The sequence below is a fragment of the Anguilla rostrata genome, chromosome 16, assembly GCF_018555375.3.
Source record: "Anguilla rostrata isolate EN2019 chromosome 16, ASM1855537v3, whole genome shotgun sequence".
NCBI classification, from domain to species: Eukaryota; Metazoa; Chordata; class Actinopteri; order Anguilliformes; family Anguillidae; genus Anguilla; species Anguilla rostrata.
In genome coordinates, this window is record NC_057948.1 from 33,373,814 (window position 1) to 33,396,621 (window position 22,808).

General features: G+C 50.2%; 1 protein-coding gene across 1 annotated transcript in view; it reads right to left on the bottom strand.

Annotated features, from left to right (window-relative positions):
* The window catches only part of LOC135242643 (pleckstrin homology domain-containing family A member 7-like), a 113,798-nt gene that overhangs the window by 34,239 nt on the left and 56,751 nt on the right, over positions 1–22,808 (bottom strand). Inside the window, exons 5-9 of the mRNA XM_064313797.1 lie at positions 12,658–12,769; positions 10,293–10,397; positions 8,844–8,916; positions 8,063–8,163; positions 204–379 (exon numbers count right to left, since the gene is read on the bottom strand). Of these exons, the coding sequence (XP_064169867.1) occupies positions 204–379; positions 8,063–8,163; positions 8,844–8,916; positions 10,293–10,397; positions 12,658–12,769 (567 nt within the window). The remainder of the gene's footprint in view (positions 1–203; positions 380–8,062; positions 8,164–8,843; positions 8,917–10,292; positions 10,398–12,657; positions 12,770–22,808) is intronic.

Here is a 22,808-nt window from a genome sequence, read left to right on the forward strand (position 1 = left end):
GCTGCGGTTCCTAAGGGGGGGGGGGGGCACTTCCTGGTGGTTGCCGTGATGGATGCAGTGGGAGGCAGGCTTTAGGTTACATTACACGACATATCAGCCATTTTTTAGCAGACACTCTTATCCAGAGCAACTTACACAACTTTTTGTTGTGGGAGGGGCTGGGGCGGGGCTGGGGGTGGGGTATGCCGGGGCGGGGCACGTACCTTGCGGGCCCCGGGCCCTGCAGCAGGGCGGCCTGGTTCATGGCTCGGACCCAGCCGTTCATGTCCTCCTGCGTGTCTGCGCTGAAGTAGTACGTCCTCATGCCGCCATGCTCGGCCTGCGAGCCAATCACAGAGCTCCGGCTGTTAATGTGCGCACGCATCCCCGCGTGACAGGCCTGAGAGAGAGAGGGAGGGGTCAGAGAGAGCAGAGTACACACACACACGCATAACATATATACGCGCACACACACACACACACATACATAACATACACACTCATAACATACACACACACGCGCACAACACACACACACGCACATAACATACACACACACACACACACACACACGTACAATAACATACACACACACACACGCGCGCATAACACACACACGCATCCCCGCGTGACAGGCCTGAGAGAGAGAGGGAGGGGTCAGAGAGAGCAGAGTACACACACACACGCACATAACATATATACGCGCACACACACACACATACATAACATACACACACACACATTCTCATAACATACACACACACACACACACACACACACACACTCATAACATACAACACACAACACCACAGATCATAACATACATAACAACCCAACACTCATAACATACACACACTCACACGCTCATTACACACACACACACACACTCATAACATACACACACACACACACACACTCATAACATACATACACACTCATATACACACACACACACTCATAACATACACACATACACGCACACACACACACTCATAACATACATACACACTCATATACACACACACACACACTCATAACATACACACATACACACACACACACACACACACACACACGCTCATAACACACACGCTCATAACATAAACACACACACACATACACGCATGCATACACACACACAGGTAACATACGCACACACACACACACACATACATGCATGCTCATAACAGACACAAACACTCACACACATACTGCTGCCATCATGGTAAGTATGTGTGTACCTAGACCAATGCACTGCTGGTTATGTAATCCCTTGCATCTGAAACTGCACTTTCTCACACAGTACTTTCACAGAGTACTCCTACAGGGTAATCTCACAGACTAATCTCAGAGTAATCTCACAGACTAATCTCAGAGTAATCTCATAGACTAATCTCAGAGTACTCCTACAGAGTAATCTCACAGACTAATCTCAGAGTAATCTCACAGACTAATCTCAGAGTACTCCTACAGGGTAATCTCACAGACTAATCTCAGAGTAATCTCATAGACTAATCTCGGAATACTCCTACAGAGTAATCTCACAGACTAATCTCAGAGTATTCCCACAGAGTAAATTCAGACTAATCTCAGAGTATTTTCACATAGTGATCTGCCTTTATCTTGGTACATATTTTCCGATATATTTCATTAAAAGCCTTTTAATGAAATACCATACACCAGCAGAATATCAATGTAAGATAATTAACTCTAAATCCTCATTAATTCACTTCATTAAAAATGCGCGTTCGCACCAATTATGCCCACAGTAGCATGTGCTCGAGTCTATAAAGGAAAAACCCAGTTTATTCCAAATTTCTCGTGACTTTTCTCATTTGTCTTTCATTACTAATTCAAAAGGCGTTCTCTTACTCTCGCATACAGATTTCATCTGTTTGTGAGTGCATACACACACTATATACACTACACACCCACACAGTACATACAAACTACACAAGCTACACACACGGAAAGACTAAATATGGATGCCAGGATATGCAGCACCAGGCACTGGTACACATGAAATGCACATACCTTCACACACAGCCTATACCCTGGACCGTACGCTATGCACCAAGGTCAACAGTGGAGATGTACAGACGCGCATACACACACAGAAACAAACAAACGCGCGTACACACACACACGCAGACACAGGCTTAAGCACACACACATACAGGTACACACACACATACACACAGCAATTAACAAACACACACACACAGAAACAAACAAACACACACAGAAATAAACAAACACACACTCACAGAAACAAACAAACACACACTCACACACACCCACACAAACAAACACACACACACACACTCCTAAGAGAGCAGTGGAAGCCCATATTTCTATAGGCTTCTGCTGAGGTCTCTTACCGCAGCTTGTGAATGTGAGAATAATGATCTCTGCTAAAACGACCTCCTCCTGCTCCCTAAACCTGCCTCTGGGTCTGTCCGTCACCGCCAGCATTGCGTCGCGACAGCATGGCAGCCAGCCGCCAAATTCACATCACATGACCCTCTCTGACCCCGCCCCCAACATCACGCCCAATCACGATCCTGCTCTCTTAAAACTTTACACCAATCAGCGCAGCCTACACAACACTGCTCCAGCAGCCCCTACGCAGGGTCTCTGTATTCATGTGCCCTCTGGTCTCCTCTGGCTGCCTCGGTGTGTGTGTGTGTGTGTGTGTGTGTGTGTGTGTCTGTAGTACGTGTGCGCACGCGCGAACGTGTGTGTGTGTGCGCGTCAATACCCCCGTACCCTGGTGGAGCTGCAGATAGACTCCGATAAAAGACAGCCCTCTCAGCGTATTTCACACACACACACACACACATACACACAGACGCACACATCCCTGAGCTGCCCTGTGTCCCTGTCTCTGCAAGGGCATCATTTAGGGGGGGAGATCCAGGAGTTACAACCCCCTCCCAATATTAGAATACAGGGCACATAACCACCCACACCACCCCCAAATAGCATGATAGACAGTTCATACTAACACCTTTCCTGGTATACACATAGCTATATCCCCAGCCGTTGCTGTCTTACTTCTGCTGGGGGGGGTCCCCTAAGGCTTCAGCGTTAGCCAGCAATGCACAGCACACACTGACAGGCATGAAACCAACACTAGACTGACTTCCTAAAGGAAATAAACCAGCTTAACCCACAATCAGCTGTGCTATAATAATCTGACCTGGCCATTTAGAACAAACATTCACACACTCACACTCACACTCATGCACACTCTCACCCTCATACACTCACACCCACACTCTCACACACTCACACTCACGCACACTCACACACACAAACACACCCTCTCTCACACTCACACATAACACTGAAGGTCCTGCACCCAGACCCCCATAGAAAAGTGTAAGGTCTGCTAACAATAACTGCAGTCTCAGTCCCTCTTTCTCTCGCTCTCTCCCTCCCTCCTCAGCCTGCCAGTCTTTCACGGCTCTATTTTAAGGCTCTCGTGATGTGAGATTAAATGGCGGATCTTTATCTTGCAGCAGCAGGTTTAACCCCCGGTTCATCCCTCAGAACCTGGAGGAGCACACACAGCTTACTGAGGGAGGCCAGCACTGGAGAAGCACACACAGCTTACTGAGGAGCACACACAGCTTACTGAGGGAGGCCAGCACTGGAGAAGCACACACAGCTTACTGAGGGAGGCCAGCACTGGAGAAGCACACACAGCTTACTGAGGGAGGCCAGCACTGGAGGAGCACACACAGCTTACTGAGGGAGGCCAGCACTGGAGGAGCACACACAGCTTACTGAGGGAGGCCAGCACTGGAGAAGCACACACAGCTTACTGAGGGAGGCCAGCACTGGAGGAGCACACACAGCTTACTGAGGGAGGCCAGCACTGGAGGAGCACACACAGCTTACTGAGGGAGGCCAGCACTGGAGAAGCACACACAGCTTACTGAGGGAGGCCAGCACTGGAGAAGCACACACAGCTTACTGAGGGAGGCCAGCACTGGAGAAGCACACACAGCTTACTGAGGGAGGCCAGCACTGGAGGAGCACACACAGCTTACTGAGGGAGGCCAGCACTGGAGAAGCACACACAGCTTACTGAGGGAGGCCAGCACTGGAGAAGCACACACAGCTTACTGAGGGAGGCCAGCACTGGAGGAGCACACACAGCCTACTGAGGGAGGCCAGCACTGGAGGAGCACACACAGCTCACTGAGGGAGGCCAGCACTGGAGGAGCACACACAGCTTACTGAGGGGCCAGCACTGGAGAAGCACACACAGCTTACTGAGGGAGGCCAGCACTGGAGGAGCACACACAGCTTACTGAGGGAGGCCAGCACTGGAGTAGCACACACAGCTTACTGAGGGAGGCCAGCACTGGAGAAGCACACACAGCTTACTGAGGGAGGCCAGCACTGGAGAAGCACACACAGCTTACTGAGGGAGGCCAGCACTGGAGAAGCACACACAGCTTACTGTGGGAGGCCAGCACTGGAGAAGCACACACAGCTTACTGAGGGAGGCCAGCAGCACTGGAGGAGCACACACAGCTTATTGAGGGAGGCCAGCAATGGAGAAGCACACACAGCTTACTGAGGGAGGCCAGCACTGGAGAAGCACACACAGCTTACTGAGGGAGGCCAGCACTGGAGGAGCACACACAGCTTACTGAGGGAGGCCAGCACTGGAGGAGCACACACAGCTCACTGAGGGAGGCCAGCACTGGAGAAGCACACACGCAGCTTACTGAGGGAGGCCAGCACTGGAGAAGCACACACAGCTTACTGAGGGAGGCCAGCAATGGAGAGTATGAGGCTGGGACCACACAGGTGCACAGGATAAACACACCCAGCCCGGCCTGCATCTCACACACACACTATACATACACACACATGCTATACACACACTCACACACAATACACACACACACTCTCACTCAGTACACACACACACATGCACACCCACACGCACACACAATACACACGCACACTCTCACACTCAGTACACACACACACACACACACGCACATGCACACACACACATACTATACACACACTCACACACACACATGCACAGACAATACACACACACACTCTCACACTCAGTACACACACACACACACACACACACACACAGTACAGACACACACACTATACATACACACACATGCTATACACACACTCACACACACAATACACACGCACACTCTCACACTCAGTACACACACACACACATACATGCACACACACACAGTACAGACACACACATGCTATACACACACTCACATACACAAACACACACACACACACACACACACACACTATACACACACGCGTACACACACACAAACACATTATTTGCAACTTGAAAATGACTGTAGACAACCAGGAACACAATCGCTGAGAACACATCATTTTTCCATCAATAAAAATTATAAAATTATTTCCCAAAAAAAATTGTACAATTTTTTGCACCCCTGTGATTAGTCCTTGGTGCAGCCTCCCCTGGTGAGGAAAACAGCACTGAGTCTTATCCTGTAGCGTCTGATAGGAATAGAGAAGGATTCCTCCATACAGAACCATTCAAAGATCCCTTATATCCACAGATTGGCACTTATGAACTGCCCTCTTCAGTTCAGACCACACACACACACACACACAGATATGCACATACATACACATATACACTAACACATATGCATGTGTGTATGCTTTTTTAGCCTTGTTTTTTTTTTTAAAATCAAGGCAGGCCAAATTGTGTGTTTTGATGCTGAAAGAAACAAGTAAATAAATAAGTGAATAAACAAATGAATGAATGAATAAGATACCTATTCATGCACGGCCGGCCTGCGCGTTTCAGGAACAGGGCCTTTCCCGGAACATGCTCACGCCCACGGAACGCGAAAATCGGAGCACCCGTGGGAGGGGCCAAGGAGAGCCGCCCGACCAATGGGAACGAGAGAAGGACAAAGCATTGAGCAAAGACACAGAGAAGCTGGTCACTGGCTCGCTCCCTCACTTTCTCTCTCTCTCTCTCTCTCTCACTCAATCGCCTAGCGCTAATGGTGTTAGCAAGCGGAGCTACAAACACACACAGCAATGCTGGCACAGCTGGACACGCCCACGGGCACAGCTGGACACGCCCACTGGCACAGTTGGACACACCCACTGGTACAGCAGGACACGCCCACTGTGTGCCAGGGGCTTCGGTCCATGTCTGGTTCGGGTTGCAGGGGGAGGGGCATCTGGCGCACCACATAGCTGCAGGTGCTGACACAGAGAAGAGCCGTGTGTATAGCACCATTTCCTATTTCCCCCCCAGTGTAATGGAAACCAGAACAGGAAATAGAAACATAAGCTCTGTTCCTCTCCTTCCTGAGACCCAGTGTGGGATTCCAAGCATGACACATAGTGTGCGGACTGGAAAATTTATGAGCCATGAATCTTCAATGGGGGAACCAGGCTTATTACGATACCGATACTCCGCTATAAGACCAGACCCACTTCATCACATAAGGTTCTAAACGTCAGAAACAAACTCTACTTCCAGCCACTGTAAACCACTCGCATAATTCAGTAAATAAAGTGTGTTCAATTGGCATTTAGAAGAACCACAGGCACCAGAAGAACAGAATAACGAAACTATCAGAACACAACTTTGGTATTTAATTACAGCAGGTACTTATCTGTAGCAACCTCATCAGAACGCGAGTGTCAGTCAGATGACAGAGGTGATGTCAGAATTATAAGTAGCGCGGCGTTAGCAGGGCGTTAGCACGATGTTAGCGCCGCGTTAGCGTGCTGAGGAAGCTCTCTCTCCTGCCTGTGACACTCGCACGCTGCTCAGAGCTCAGGGGGGGGAACAGAGACAGGGATGCATAATTCATCCGCCCACCGGCGTACACTGTCGCAGAAGCTCAACGAGATGAAAAGCGATCCGGGCGACGTGAGAAACGAAGCTCGACAGCGCGCTCGCGCCCACCAGGGGGAAATAAAAGCGCATGAAACGGCCGCTTCGGAACGGCCTCCCGGCGCCCGCAGCGAACATCCAGGAGGGACCGTTTCCCACGTAAGGGGCTTCCGCGTTTCGGCTGAACACGCTTCCATTAACGCTGCAGAACACGCCGACTTCACTACAGCAGAGAAGGGACATCCTGAGCCATTCTACCGGTGACAAACTGCAGCGATGCTGGGAATGTGCCTACCATAGAAACCTATGAGCTGGGAATGTCCCTACCATAGAAACCTATGAGATGGGGACATTCCTACCATAGAAATCACAAACTGGGAACATTCCTACCATAGAAACTCATGAGCTGGGAATGTGCCTACCATAGAAACTCACAAGTTGGGAACATTCCTATCATAGAAACTCACAAGTTGGGAACGTTCACATTGTAGTGTCAGATTTGCAAACAACATTCCCAGACCAGTAAGTGTAAAAATAAAATTATTTTTTTTGAAGTTCCATAAAGTAGAAAGTGCTTCAGCCCTCAAAGGCCCACGTCAGGGGATAGCATGCATGAGAGGACAATGTCCAACAGACTGGGGATGGAGGGGAGGGGTGTAGTTGATGAACTCACAATACAGCTGAAGGCCTGATCACATGACCATGGAGTCACAGGATCTGTGAGATTTTATTTCCACATTACAAATCAGAAACCAGTTGGGATCCCATTCAGAAAGCAGGCGAGGGATGATAACTGAGTAATTACCAGCTACAAATAACCAATTAATCAATTAAGCAACAAGCTCCAGCAAACACAGCAGAGCAGGGCTCCCCAGCATCATTCTGATTGGCTGTTGATTGGAGTTGTAGGAAAGGGGTGCCAATGCTCTGATTGGTTGATGATTGGGGGATGGGACACACAACCTCTGCATGAACCGCATGCATAACATACAGACAGAACACCCCATTCATGAGTTTTGTGTTATAAAATGATGGCTCTATGTTAGGAAGCCATGACCTTTCTCTCATCTTACCATTCACTGTGACATTATAACACTCATGTATATAACTGATGCGTAAGCAGTTTATAAAGCGTCTATAACACATGTATAGGTCAGTAATAAAGGCTGGCCTCACCTTGAAGGCGTACTTGCGGCTGATGTGGTCCTCGGCTTCCACGGGAGTGATGACGTAGCTGGGGAGGGGGATGCTCCCCAGGACGGACTCCTCCCGGCTGTCTGCGTGGGGGCACAGCCCAAAAAACACACATCACGGGACGTCCCGCCACCCTCAGCCCTGCAAGCCCTCGTGCCTCAACCCCCCCATTCACACGTTTACAAACAGCAGGACGAACCTGCGGTCTGTGCGGTTTGAACGGAAAGGGGCGAGGGCACGGCTGGATTAAGGGTCATTAACTTTTTGTGTGAGCTGCCAGGACAAAGCCTGGACAAAGTCTGCGTTCCAGGCTCTCTGATTTTAAGAGAGATGCGAGAGAGATGCTCAGATGCTGTGTGTGTGTGTGTGTGTGTGTGTGTATGTGTGCGTGTGTGTGTGAAAGACTCTCAGATACTGTACAAGAGGGATTCTCAGATGCTGTGTGTGAGATGCTCAGATGCTGTGTGTGTGTGTGTATGTGTGAGAGAGATGCTCAGATGCTGTGTGCGAAAGACTCTCAGATGCTGTGTGTGTGTGTGTGTGTGTGTGTGTGCGTGTGTGTGTGAGAAAGACTCTCAGATGCTGTGTGTGTGTGTGTGTGTGTGTGTGTGTGTGAAAGACTCTCAGATGCTGTGTGTGTGTGTGTGTGTGTGAGATGCTCAGATGCTGTGTAGCAGGGATGTACTGTTGAGAAGGAGCACAGCTGCTCAGCCCATCTGGGCTGCCTTAGTTAGCATGTCATCCAAAAGCCCGCTGCACTCACCTTTATAATAGAACAGGCAGTAATCTGAGAGCACAAACCACTTCCTCTTCCACAGCCTCATTCCAGAGCTGTCCTGTGAGTTAAAGCAAACACACACACACACACACACACACAGGCATATATCGTAAGCCCATTGCGCCTACTATTATTCTGGCTTCTTTAAACATTAACTAGAGAATGAAAGTGCTGGATGAATTAGCTTGACACTGATCCGGTTTTTACACCCCTCTGTAACCGACTTGGCCCATTTAATTTAGAATTTTTCCCTGGTTGCATGTATACAGATGCACATTTATCACCATGCCAGGACAGGGAGTCTCACTCAGTCTCATTTAGGCCCTGTTTTAGTAGAGTTCTCTAAGCGCTCATCACGCGTCGCTAAGCAACAGCAGGGGGTCGCGTCCTCCTGAGTCCGTCTGAGGTGTAGAAACCAGAGCACATCAATCCATCAACTGCTCCACAATCACACCGCACCCTGTGACAGCTCTACCAGCATCACACCGTCTGACGCCATTTAACACAACAGGCCAATCACACCGCACCCTGTGACATCACTACCAGCATCACACCGTCTGACGCCACTTAACACAGTCTTTATTTAGCATTTCCTTCACAGCTGAACTCCAGGAACTTCATAACATTAACACTCCTCAAACACATTACATTACATTTATTTAGCAGATGCTTTCATCCAAAGTGATGTACAAAAATGCATATCAAGGTAATTGGGACAACTACAAAACACCCCAGCCACCAAAATAATAAGACAGATCTAATTCTGAACACAGGAACTCCTCGTTAACTTCAACAGTGACCAGACTAGACCTCCTTACCCAAACCAGGAAGGATCATAGAGTGCACCATCTCCCTAAAGACTGGAGTCTCTGTAAGTTTGCACCAGGGATTCTGATACCAGGATTTTTGTTTTTATTCTTCATTTTAACATGTCGCAATACTTTATTTATTTATTTATTTATTTATCTTTTATTTAATCAGGGAGGTCTCACTGATATGAGAGTCTCTTTTTCAGGAGAACCCTGATTACAAAAATTCACATGCAACAACAACAATAATACAATAAGAGACAAAATATAATACAAATGGACAAAGGGCGGAAAAGCAAACCAGCTACATGTAACATTTGCCGGCCTCTGTAACCCAGTCCTGTCTCTGTTTGTATTATGTTCTCGGGCACAAAGAGAGATCAACCATTGTTTTCCTAGTAAAATATTAATAAACTTCAACCCCCTGGTTAAATGAGAGCTTTCCCGTCAGCCAATCACAAGACTCTTAGTCACTGGGAGAGCAGCCAATCACGTGCCTCTTTGTCACTGGGGCAGCAGCCAATCACGGGCCTCTTTGTCACTGGGGCTGCAGCCAATCACGGGCCTCTTTGTCACTGGGGCTGCTTTCTAACCCTGACAGTGAAAGGGGGGGGGGGGGGCTCACCTGTTTATAGAGCCACCCCCTCACCACCACGGGCACATTGGGGTTCCTCTTGATGGCCTGGTCCCTCTTCCCGAAACCGTGCACCTTGCCGCTGGACTTGGAGCCCTGCAACACAGAGAAGGGCTCAGCAAAAGCAGGAAGTCTCATTCACTTCCTGCCCGCTAACACACTCCATCATCGGCTGTGCAGCTGAGAAAGTGGGCGTGGCTTCAATCACCAGGGAACAGAGGCTGCCACCGCCTGGTCACTGCCCGGCCACGCGAGCCAAAAACACTGATGGTCATCCCCTCTCCTAAACAATGCTCTCTCTCTCTCTGTCTCTCTCACTCTCTCATTCTCCCTTTCTTTCCCTCTCTCTATCTCTCTCTCTTTCCCTGTCTCTCTCTCTCTCTCTCTTTTGCTCTGTCTCTTTCTCGCTCTCTCTCATTCTCTTATGCTCTCTCTCTCTCTAAGACTCTGTGTTTCTCTCTGTGTTTGAGTATGGATTTTGGAGCCCCAGTGTGTGCCTCCGTGCATGCGCGTGTGCTGTTTGCTTTGTGCCGGGCTCCAGTTCTTCAAACTGAACCCCTGAGGATTACATCAGGATCAAAGAGGACCCAGTTGACGTTGACACAGATGTGAACGATCTCGGCGATGACGTCACATCGGACGAAGAGCTGACGTCATTCACTTAGAGAAAGAACCACCACAACACCACATCCTTCTTCTGCTTTTCACGGACGAATTAAACAAACTCAGCTCGCGTGAAAACAGCAGGAGGGGAGCCATCACACGTGGACGAGAAACGTTTCCATCGTGGGGTGATTATGGGGCACGTTCCGAAGCCTCGACAGTGGAGAGCATCGACAGGCATACCAGGAAAGGGAACACGGCAGTTACGAAAATGGACGAACAAAAAAGGTTTCTTCACTGGAAAATCCACGCGTGAGTCGCCGGGCTTTGCCTCCCCTCCGTCATCCAACCGAATCACGTTTCTCGCGCCAACGAAAGCCCCTTCGCCCAACCTGATTGGCTGGTTTTTTTTTTTGAGCCAGCGCTCACGCTCACGTTTGCGCCTCTCTCCCTTCGTGGGGCTCGGAGCGGGGCGTTCCTCCCCGGGGGGCAAATTCCGCAGGGGCGTCGGCGACCCCCGCGGCACACAGAAGAGAGGCGAAACCCCTTCCCTGCGAAAGGGGCCGGATTGCGACAGAGACCATTACGCCTGAAGAAGAAGAGCGGGATAGCCCCACTAGCGGCGCGAGACAAAAGGCGGTAAAACGTCAGGAAGATAAAGATCAACGTTATTGAAAGAGCCAGAGCCGCACAAAGCGCTGCTGCATTAAGGCTTCGGGGGAAAGCGGCGGCGAATGATGGGCCCTAATTGCCGCGTTACCGCCGGTGCAGTCGGAGGTTGAAGCGCGGGCAGTGTGAGATGAGTAATACGCTGTCATCCCACGCCGCTGCGCTTTAATCGAACTCCGCACCCGTCTGTCAGTCAGAGGGACGAGCGGTTTTGGGGGGCGGAGCTCTGTGGCGGTCTGATCTTCGTGAGGCTGTTATGACACTGATACTTGGCTGTCAATCACACGACCAGGCTGGCGGCTCCCTGGGGGGGGCCCTCACGCTCCGCCCCCCCCCCCTTCCTCCCCGTACGCCCCGGGGAGGGTGTCTCTGTGGTAAAGTGCCGATGCTATGGCCAGGTGGCCAGGTGAGCAGGTGACTCACTGAGCTGGTGAGGGCACCAGGAACAGCTGTCCTGGCGGGAGGGGGGAGGCGGGGGCGGGGGCAGTAAATCTGACATGGGTTACATATGGAATGTATTACACTGTCCCACAGGAGGAGAGGTAAGGATCAGGAAGAGGGAGACATGTACCTCGCTCTTTACTTTGACTTTTAAAATATTCTTACTTTTTAACCTTGCAGACATTTTATTTTTTACACTTCGCAAACACAGTTTGCAACAAGTTGCTTTTTCCTCACCAAAATCACACATTTGCATTTATTTGAGAGTCAAATTCAAGTACAAACGCTGACTGAATACATTTCTCCATGTTCCACACCCGTGTCACTTCAGCGATCCTTCAAAGTGTAATGGAGGCGTAAAAAAGTAGAAATGACATTGCATGTTTCACTGGATGCTGAAGATGTTGAGGTGCAATGCTGCTCCAAACAGACCTGAGGAAAGTGTCTATGGTGGCGGCTGGGTGTTTGTCACAGATCATGTGACTTTTTCCATTTCTATGACATCTCCAATATGCTTACTAGCCAATATTCTCTGTGACAAACACCCAGCCGTATGCACGGTGAGAGCTGAAGTACCTCCATGTGTCACACACATAAATCTGTGTCGCAGGGTTGTGAAAGGGCAACTGGGGGGAGTCCTGACCTTCGACCCCGAGGCGGAGTCCACAGTGGAGGAGGTGACGGCTGTGGACGACTCGCTGACCAGGCTGGAGGGCCGCTGCTCGGGCTGGGACTGCGACATCCGGGAGTCGGGCCTGCGCAGGAGAGAGAGAGAGAGAGAGTGAGAGAGGGAGTGAGGGAGTGAGAGAGAGAGAGAGAGAGAGAGAGAGAGAGAGGGAGTGAGAGGGAGTGAGGGAGTGAGGGAGTGAGGGAGGGAGGGAGAGAGAGAGCGGCAGAGAGAAGGTGAGAGAGAAAGAGCGAGAGAGAGGGAGAGAGAGGGAGAGACAGAGCAGCATCACAGAGACAGAGTAGTGCTGCAGAGGGGCAGCCCTGCAGAGGACACACAGATGCATTAAACCGTAATGATTTTCATCAGAACAGCGACAGAGCTTTCAGTGAGGAGGCAAGCGGTGGCCGTGTGGAATCTGTGCTAGTTACTGGGTAAGTATGGAGTACTGGTCAAATTCTCATCAACATGACTACCTGACTCTAATTATCTCCTACATCTGATTGGCAACACAATCCCGTGCATTCCCTGGCCCCTTCGGGCAGTATGGGTGATAGCAGGAAGAATAAGGATTAAAGCTGAGAAGACACCTGTAACAGGAGATTACCTGCGTCACCTGCAGCAGCAGCAGCTTCACGGTGTTTCAAAAGGCAAAGAGCTTATCTCTCCCATGACCAAAGGACAGCATGTTCACAGTCTCAATCATAACTGCCCTGCAGGTGTGGGGGCGGGGCCTCCCACACGGGGGCGGGGCCCAGCAACGTGACTGTGACATCACACTTAACTGAACCAACCCAGAGTTCCACAGTCAGTGTTTTCCAGCCGACATCATCGGATTTAAAAAAAGAAAAAGAAAAAAAAAACACATTCCGCCTGCATTATGAAAGGGAAGATCGATTTCCTGTCCCCTCAGAGCAGAGCGCCTGAACAAAAACAACAGAGCTCAGCCGTTCTCATAAAGACGTCTGCGGAAGCGCAGCCTGAGAAGGGCGGAATGTTCCGGGAGACGGCGGGGAGAGGGAGACCCTGAGATATCCCAGCTCCGCGGCCTTAGCGAAGAGCTGCAGTGGAACCTGTCAGTCCCTGAGGAAGAACGCTCGTGTTTTTGCCTTTTTTAATGCATCCTGTCCTTATTTGAGTTTGCAGCAGCGCTGGTGTGTGAGCAGCCAGTGCCGCTTCCAATGCTCGAACCTGCGACTGTGGGACCCCTGTCCCGAATCGAACCTCCCCCCCAGCTGCATGCTCCCATACCAGCAGAAGCACACTGATTTATTGGTTAGTTAACTGGTTGACTGATTTTCACCATGGGGACGTCAATCTGATGTGTGTGGATATCAGAATAGAATGAGATCTGATGAGAACTCAGTGAATGAATCCATCAATCAATAACTCACTCAGCCCTTGTTTTGTAAAGCACCACTTACACGTGAACCGTCAACAGCTCTCCACATCTAGGCCGGTGACCACAGCTGTTTGCCGGCTGTAGTTTCAGAATAGCACAGCCCCAGCTGGTATACAGCTGGATTAGTGTAGTTAATAATAGCACTGCTCCAGCTGGTACAGGCCTGGATTAGACGGGACAGGGGATGAACAATACCCTAAAAAAATTGAAATTTTCAGTCCTGAAATGCAGTGGTGAGATCAGGACTGAGGCTTGGGGTTGGGGGGTGTGTCTCATAATCAGCACACCAATGCAGCACCGATGCAGCAACCCTGCAGCTACTGAAGGGCAGCAATGCAGCACCCCTGCAGCAGCCCTGCAGCTACTGAAGAGCAGCAATGCAGCAGCAATGCAGCACCCCTGCAGCAGCCCTGCAGCAGCCCCTGCAGCTACTGAACAGCAGCAATGCAGCACCCCTGCAGCAGCCCTGCAGCAGCCCCTGCAGCTACTGAAGAGCAGCAGTGCAGCACAGAACCCCGCAGTCTCGCAGTCACCTTCCAGTCAGCAGATTCACATCATCGCAGGTTCCTCCACACTGTTAATAATAGATGAACAACTTCATGTTTGGCAAAATGTCCAGCACCTCTCGCGCTGGTGCAGAGTCCTCAGTTCATCGGCTTTGGAAGCAGTGTTCCGCTGCTGGGACAGAGCTGGAGTGACATACCGTTTACTGGGGAGTCTATAAACAATGAGTGCCATTCAAGATTCAGACACTTGTGAAACTTACATGCGTATTCAGGGGGGATTTCAAGGTGCACACTGTGAGACAGAGTCACAGGGCTTAAGGACAGACAGACAGTCACACAGTCTAACGACAGACAGACAGTCACACAGTCTAGGGACAGACAGACAGTCACACAGTCTAACGACAGACAGACAGACAGTCACACAGTCTAAGAACAGACAGACAGTCAGTCACACAGTCTAATGACAGACAGACAGACAGTCACACAGTCTAAGGACAGACAGACAGTCACACAGTCTAAGGACAGACAGACAGTCACACAGTCTAAGGACAGACAGACAGACTGTCACACAGTCTAACGACAGACAGACAGTCACACAGTCTAACGACAGACAGACAGTCACACAGCCTAAGGACAGACACACAGCATAAGGAGCCTGAACAGGGAAAGAGATGTACAGAATCCCTGGTCTGTCAGAGGAAGCAGACAATCACAAGCAGTCACAAATATGGCCACAGTCACAGATACAGGCACAGTCAACTCAGTCATCTTCTAATTTGGATGCGATAGTGTGCTCCTAAATTTTTAGACTTACAAGCACATGTGCTCTTTGGGAAAAGAAGTGTTAGCACCGAGCCCTGCAGAGATACAGTCCCAGTCACAGCAAAGATACAGTCGCACCCATAGTCTGTAGCCTCCAGCGGGAAGCCAGGGACCAGCTGGGACACCATCTGCCCGGGAGAGGGAGAGGGAGAGGGAGAGGTGCCCTACCCACCTCCCAGCAGCTCTAAGTGCCAGGACATCGTAAGAAACAGCATGCTCACATTGCAATACTAAAATAATAACACAGAGTTACCACGCGTCTGTTTTTATTTCCCATTTCTTTTCTTAAGTTTGTTTGGCACAACAGGTGAGTGCATCTTTAACGGAGCACCCGTCGTGAGCGACATCGTCACCGTAAAGAGGAGAAGGAGCGCCTAGCAACAGCGCTGACAGGCCATCAAACATCCGGTCTCCACGACCGACAAGGACGGGAATCCAGACCCCAGCGCATTCCGGAATTCAAGTGCATCATCGCACTTTGCTAGCTGCCAGAATCTGGCAAAGCGGTCAAAATGCCTGTGTCTGTATGAACCACACCGTACGCTGCATCCAGGCTCATGGGTACTATCCATCCAAAAAGGCCAAAAAAATGAGGGGAAATTATGGAAATGGCCAAAAAAAACAGAGAAAGTAATGAAGATCACAGACCTCCATGGCAAACACATTTATTAATGTAGCCGTAGTTATTAATGTATCGCATAACTCTGCAAAACTGTACTTGTAAACAACAGCCTCTCTGTCTGTAGTCTTTGGAGTAATATTATGCTATTTTTGGGGGCTATTTGTGCTGACGGGGCAGTTCATGCTAAACCCGGTCAAGCTCGTTCCTCGTCTCTGTGAGAGGTTCTGGAAACGGGCCCTCTGAGGAAGTCTGAGGGCGGGTCACGACCTCTGACCTTTTTGTGTTGACAGATAACGCACGCACTCCACAGGGAGATGAGGTGCCCAAAGCTCAGTGAAAGCCACGGTGAGCACGCTCTCTGGCTAATCAGCTAATCTCTTTCACCCCTCCGATAGGCATTCTGGGACAGGGGAAGAACACTCAACTCTACAGAGCCAAAATGGCGGGCGAATGCAAAGGAGCCAGTCTTAGAGCTGCCTCTGTTCATTTTCAGACTTCGCCTTTAAAAGAAACTGCCCTGGGACAACCGCACGTCCTTCCGTTAGAGGAACGACAACTCCCAACACGCGTCAGAGACGCAACGGAGCGTGTCGTTTCATAAAAAAAACAAAACATCTGAACATCCAGGAACACGGTGCAAGGAGCCGTAACCGCCACTCAACGATCCTCCTGTGGGGGCGGAGCCGAGAAGCCGGGAGGGGCCGTCCGTCAAGGAGCGCGACAGCCGTGACAGGAAGTGGTGAGTGGTGCGGAGAAAAAACGGTGTTCCCACAGTGAGTGGGGGGGGGGGGGCACTGACGCCTCACGCTCAGACACCGTCATGCACAACACAATGGCACACAACACACCTGCATACGACACACCTGAGCACAGCACACCTGCATACGACACACCTGAGCACAGCACACCTGCACAAAACACACCTGAGCACAGCACACCTGCACAAAACACACCTGAGCACAGCACACCTGCACACAACACACCTGAGCACAGCACACCTGCACAAAACACACCTGAGCACAGCACACCTGCATACGACACACCTGAGCACAGCACACCTGCACAAAACACACCTGAGCACAGCACACCTGCACAAAACACACCTGAGCACAGCACAGCTGCACACAACACACCTGCATACGACACACCTGAGCACAGCACACCTGCACACAACACACCGGCGGTGCCTGGACCACAGCACCGTCCTCAGTGAGCAACATCCGGAGGAGATCATAGGCTTGTATGCCAATGAAAGCATTAGCAGCATAATTACCGCAGAAGAGTCACAAGAAAATGTATTTTTCACAGGAAAACAAACAGAGTCAGTTCCGTCATCCGCATCATTTGTAAATGATCGGGAGCAGCTAGGCAGGCATCTGGAACAGCACGATACCGGCCGCTGGACTATTTTAGGAAAAAATGCAGAGAGGGCAACAGTCCGTGGAGTTAAAACACAGAGACAAATTTGCTCACTGCTCAGGCGTGCGCTGACTGCCCCCCTCTGTGTTTGCTGGCTGAAAATAAACGCAGTGGGGGGGGGCACAAAAAAAGCTCAGTAACCCCCCCTCCTTTTCTCTATATCCAAGACATTCCATTCTACGGGCAGAATATTACTCCAGGTCCAACAAAACCTTCCCAAAGCCCTGTGTCAACAAAACCCACTGCTGAAATCTGAAGATGTGTGTGCAGCTATGATGAAGCATTCCTTTTCCTTCCTGTGATGGGGTCCAAAACACACACACACACACACATATTCACTCACCCTCAGTCACACACTCTCTGTCTCTCACACACACACACACACACTCTCTGTCTCACACATACGCACACTCACACAAACACACACACACACACACATATTCACTCACCCTCAGTCACACACTCTCTGTCTCTCACACACACACACTCTGTCTCACACATACGCACACTCACACAAACACACACACACACACACATATTCACTCACCCTCAGTCACACACTCTCTGTCTCTCACACACACACACACACACACTCTGTCTTACACATACGCACACTCACACAAACACACACACACACACTCACACTCACATTCACTCACCCTCACAGTCACACACTCTGTCTCTCACACACACACACACACACACTCTGTCTTACACATACGCACACTCACACAAACACACACACACACACACATATTCACTCACCCTCAGTCACACACTCTCTGTCTCTCACACACACACACACACACACTCTGTCTTACACATACGCACACTCACACAAACACACACACACACACTCACATTCACTCACCCTCACAGTCACACACTCTCTGTCTCTCACACACACACACACACACACTCTGTCTTACACATACGCACACTCACACAAACACACACACACACACACATATTCACTCACCCTCAGTCACACACTCTCTGTCTCTCACACACACACTCACACACTCTCTGTCTCACACATACGCACACTCACACAAACACACGCACACACACTCACATTCACTCACCCTCTGTCTCTCACACACACACACACACACACACGCACACACACACACTCTATACATAAAGATAGAAAGAGAGATAGTAAGACGGAGAGAGAAAAAAGAGAGATTTATAGCTTTTATCAGTGCTTCTCTATTTCAGTATCGGGGAAAGTCACCAGAGTACAGATATCAGCGTGGGTTTGGGTCTCTAAACTTCCACGTTCCTCAGTGTGCAAACACGCCAAACATCTCCCCTTTCACTGCTGAAGATTGATGTGAGCTGAGCAAAACTCATATTCCAGCTGAAAAGTTGCGTTGGACCCTGTGGTATGTTCTTATATGAGTGCGATTATCATTCCAGTGACTGTGTGCAGGAGAGGAGGGGATGATAAACTGTCACTCAGACTACATATTACCCATACATTTCCTGCCTAATGACCAGCCCTCAGTCACACTGCGCGTAGTGTGACGTCTGTGTGTGTAAACCAGAGTTACGGAACTGCATCATATCTTCACATTAGCTTGACAAATACGACAGCTTCAAAATGAATCATTTCAGCAAATCTCGGAGGAACTTCAAATTGAAATATATTACAACAGTAGAGTCGGCAATTGTTTCGACACGGTTTTCAGCCAATGTTCGAAGGATATAGGTGTTCTTCTGAAGCTAATAAAAATGACCCAAAGATAAAAATGAAAATGAATGTAAAAAAACGCAATATTAGGACATGCACCCTGCTTGGACGTCATTTTCCTAAAAGGAAAAATGATTATAAGAGAAAAACTAGTTTCATCACAGACAAGAGATGAAAATCAATTTTTAAATTCCAAAATTTCAAAAAGACACTGATGACGGCTTAGGCCAAAACATGCCTGTCTCTTTGTCCAAATAGGAATAAAAATGAAAATAATTTTGTTGCATAGACATTCATAATCTATATCTATTCATCAAGAGTGCGGGCTCCCGTCTTTCCTTTCTAAATTCAAAACTTAGAAATATGTTTTCATATATTCAAATGAAGCTGTTTAAAGACATTAGCAGTACTGTGAGTAACTGATCATTTAGACAGCCTCCCCCCCCCGCCCCCCACCCCCCACGAGCCGTGTAGCCCCGCCCCCCTCCTCCGCCACCGGCTCCGAGCCAGGCCCAGTACCCGCGTGTTTAGCGGGTGGAAAGCGTCCGTCTGCTCGCCGTCTAGCGAGGCCCCAGGTGTTCGAAATCCAAACTGCCGCCGTCATGGCAACGTGCAAGCGACAGCTCGGCCTTGCCGGCGCCGAGCGACGGGCGACGGGCGCGAGCGTGAAGCAGACGGCGCATCGCTGGCGTGGTTCTCCCGCGCACCGCCGCGCACGCCAGCCGGCCCAGGGGGCTGCTGGGTAGCCCAGGGGGCTGCTGGGTAGCGCGAGAGCGTGGGCGCCGTAACCCAACGGGACGGGACAGGAGGGGAAAACGAGCCGGGTCCAGTAAAAATAGGAACGGGCTCCGGCCACAGAGGAACCCGAGAACGGCATTAGGACCGGACACCGTAGCCCTCCCCTCCGGTCACCTGACAAGCCGCAAAACACTCAGGTCTTTAACAGCGACCCGCGTCCACAACAGTGCTCCCTGGCCAGGGGGGGGATGGGGGTTCAGTTTCACCGGAGGGGGGGTGTCAGGAGTTACAGGCCTGGTTCATGGAGCATTTCGTCCTCCACGACTTGGAAAATCACACAGCGATCACGTCGAATAGAAAAGCAGACAGCTTACAGCTGTGTGCGGTTGAAACGCAGTTGGTATGAGGTTGGTGTGCGGTTGATGTGCGATTGGTGTGCGGTTGGTATGAGGTTGGTGTGCGGTTGGTGTGAGGTTGATATGAGGTTGGTGTGTAGTTGGTGTGAGGTTGGTATGAGGTTGGTGTGTGGTTGGTGTACGGTTGGTATGAGGTTGGTGTGTGGTTGGTGTGCGGTTGGTGTGAGGTGGGTGTGTGGTTGGTGTGGGGTTGGTATGAGGTTGGTGTGCGGTTGGTGTGAGGTTGGTGTGTGGTTGGTGTGTGGTTGGTGTGCGGTTGGTATGAGGTGGGTGTGTGGTTGGTGTGAGGTTGGTGTGTGGTTGGTATGAGGTTGATGTGTGGTTGGTGTGAGGTTGGTGTGCGGTTGGGGTGCGGTTGGTATGAGGTTGATGTGTGGTTGGTGTGTGGTTGGTGTGCGGTTTGTGTGTGGTTTGTGTGAGGTTGGTATGAGGTTGGTGTGTGGTTTGTGTGCGGTTGGTGGCAGAACAGGAAGGGGACATTATTCCGGCAGAACTCTGCTACAGGACTGATCTTTTATCTTCAACAGAGACACAGAGGCAACAGCAGCTTCAAAGTCATACACCTTGAAACACCCTTTAACCCCCCCCCCACACACACACACACACACACACACACACACCCCCTATGCGCCCCCAGTGGAGCGAAATCTCCCCACAGATACAATCAGAGAGCAGAATAAAGGACTGAGATAAGAGAGGAGGGGCTTCAAACAGCCAGACCCCCCCCCCCACTTCCCCCTGGCATTATCTGAACTGAGCCTGTGGAAGGAAGCAGGATACTGCTGTGTAAACCCTAAATCCTCTGAACACAGATCCCTCCTCCCTCTGGAGGGGGGGGGGGTGTAAGGTTCGCTTGAAGATGTTTGGAGATATCATGGTCACCTCTAAGCTGGGGGGGGGGGGGTGGAAGGACAGGTCCTTTAAATCACCCACTGCCTTAAATACTGCCCTTATCTTTGCCAAATTGTTCATTTTACAGCTATACTAAAGACAGATATGCTAAGATCTAGGTATCTGGAATTAAAACTGCATTATTCTGATCAGCTCCTTCTGATCAGCATATTTAGTACAGGGATAACATTCCCATTCACACACTTCCACAAGGATAACATTCCCATGTGCACTTCCACAGGGATAACATTCCCATGCGCACTTCCACAGGGATAACATTCCCATGCGCACTTCCACAGGGATAACATTCCAATTTGCACTTCCACAAGGATAACATTCCCATGAGAACTTCCACAGGGATAAAATTCCCATTCACAATTCCACAGGGATAACATTCCCATTCACAATTCCACAGGGATAACATTCCCATGAGCACTTCCACAGGGATAACATTCCCATGCGCACTTCCACAGGAATAACATTCACATGAGCACTTCCACAGGGATAACATTCCCATGAGCACTTTCACAGGGATAAAATTCCCATTCACAATTCCACAGGGATAACATTCCCATGCGCACTTCCACAGGGATAACATTCACATGTGCACTTCCACAGGGATAACATTCCCATGCGCACTTCCACAGGGATAACATTCACATGAGCACTTCCACAGGGATAACATTCCCATAAGCACTTCCACAGGGATAAAATTCCCATTCACAATTCCACAGGGATAACTTTCCCATGAGCACTTCCACAGGGATAACATTCCCGTTCACACTTCCACAGGGATAACATTCCCATGAGCACTTCCACAGGGATAACTTTCCCATGAGCACTTCCACAGGGATAACATTCCCATGAGCACTTCCACAGGGATAACATTCCCATGTGCACTTCCACAGGGCTAATGTTCCCATGCGTACTTCCAACACCCCAGCACCAAACCGGGAAACACGCCTCATGACCAGCACACCGAGCTGTACCCCAAAAATCGCCACCAGCCCTTGTGACACGGGTCAGGGTGACAGCCCAAGGTGTAGCAACCCAGCAGGGGGGGGCAAACCTGGCGCCTCAGGAGTGCTCATTACCACCTGCAGACGTACATTAAATCCCCATACCACCCACTCTAATAAACCCACACTATGAATAATAACCACCATTAATGCTGAGCCTTCCTTCAACATTATGGGCTGGTTCCTCGGCCCCAGCATCAAAGCCGCTAGCGATTGATGACCTAGCTCATCACCACGGCAACGACCAAGACGATAACTCCCGTAAAAACACAAGAGTCAGGAAGCAAAAAGCAGAAGCAGCAGCATCTACGACTCCGATACAGCCATGAATAAAACCACCCTCATTAAACGCAGACAGGCCAACTCTCTCTCTCTCTCTCTCTCTCTCTGTATTATCATTCCCCGCAGCCGGAGAGTCGATGGCGGCTCGGGTGGCCCGCGGCGTCTCCCGGGACTCAGCCAGCCGTTTTTCCGGCTCGTTTTTCGAACCCGGCGTTTCGGACACTAATCCCGCTCTTCAAACAGCAGGAGGTCGCACACTTTCACCCGCTCCTGGCAGGGCCCTGAGCTCACAGGACACCGGCGGGAGCTCACGC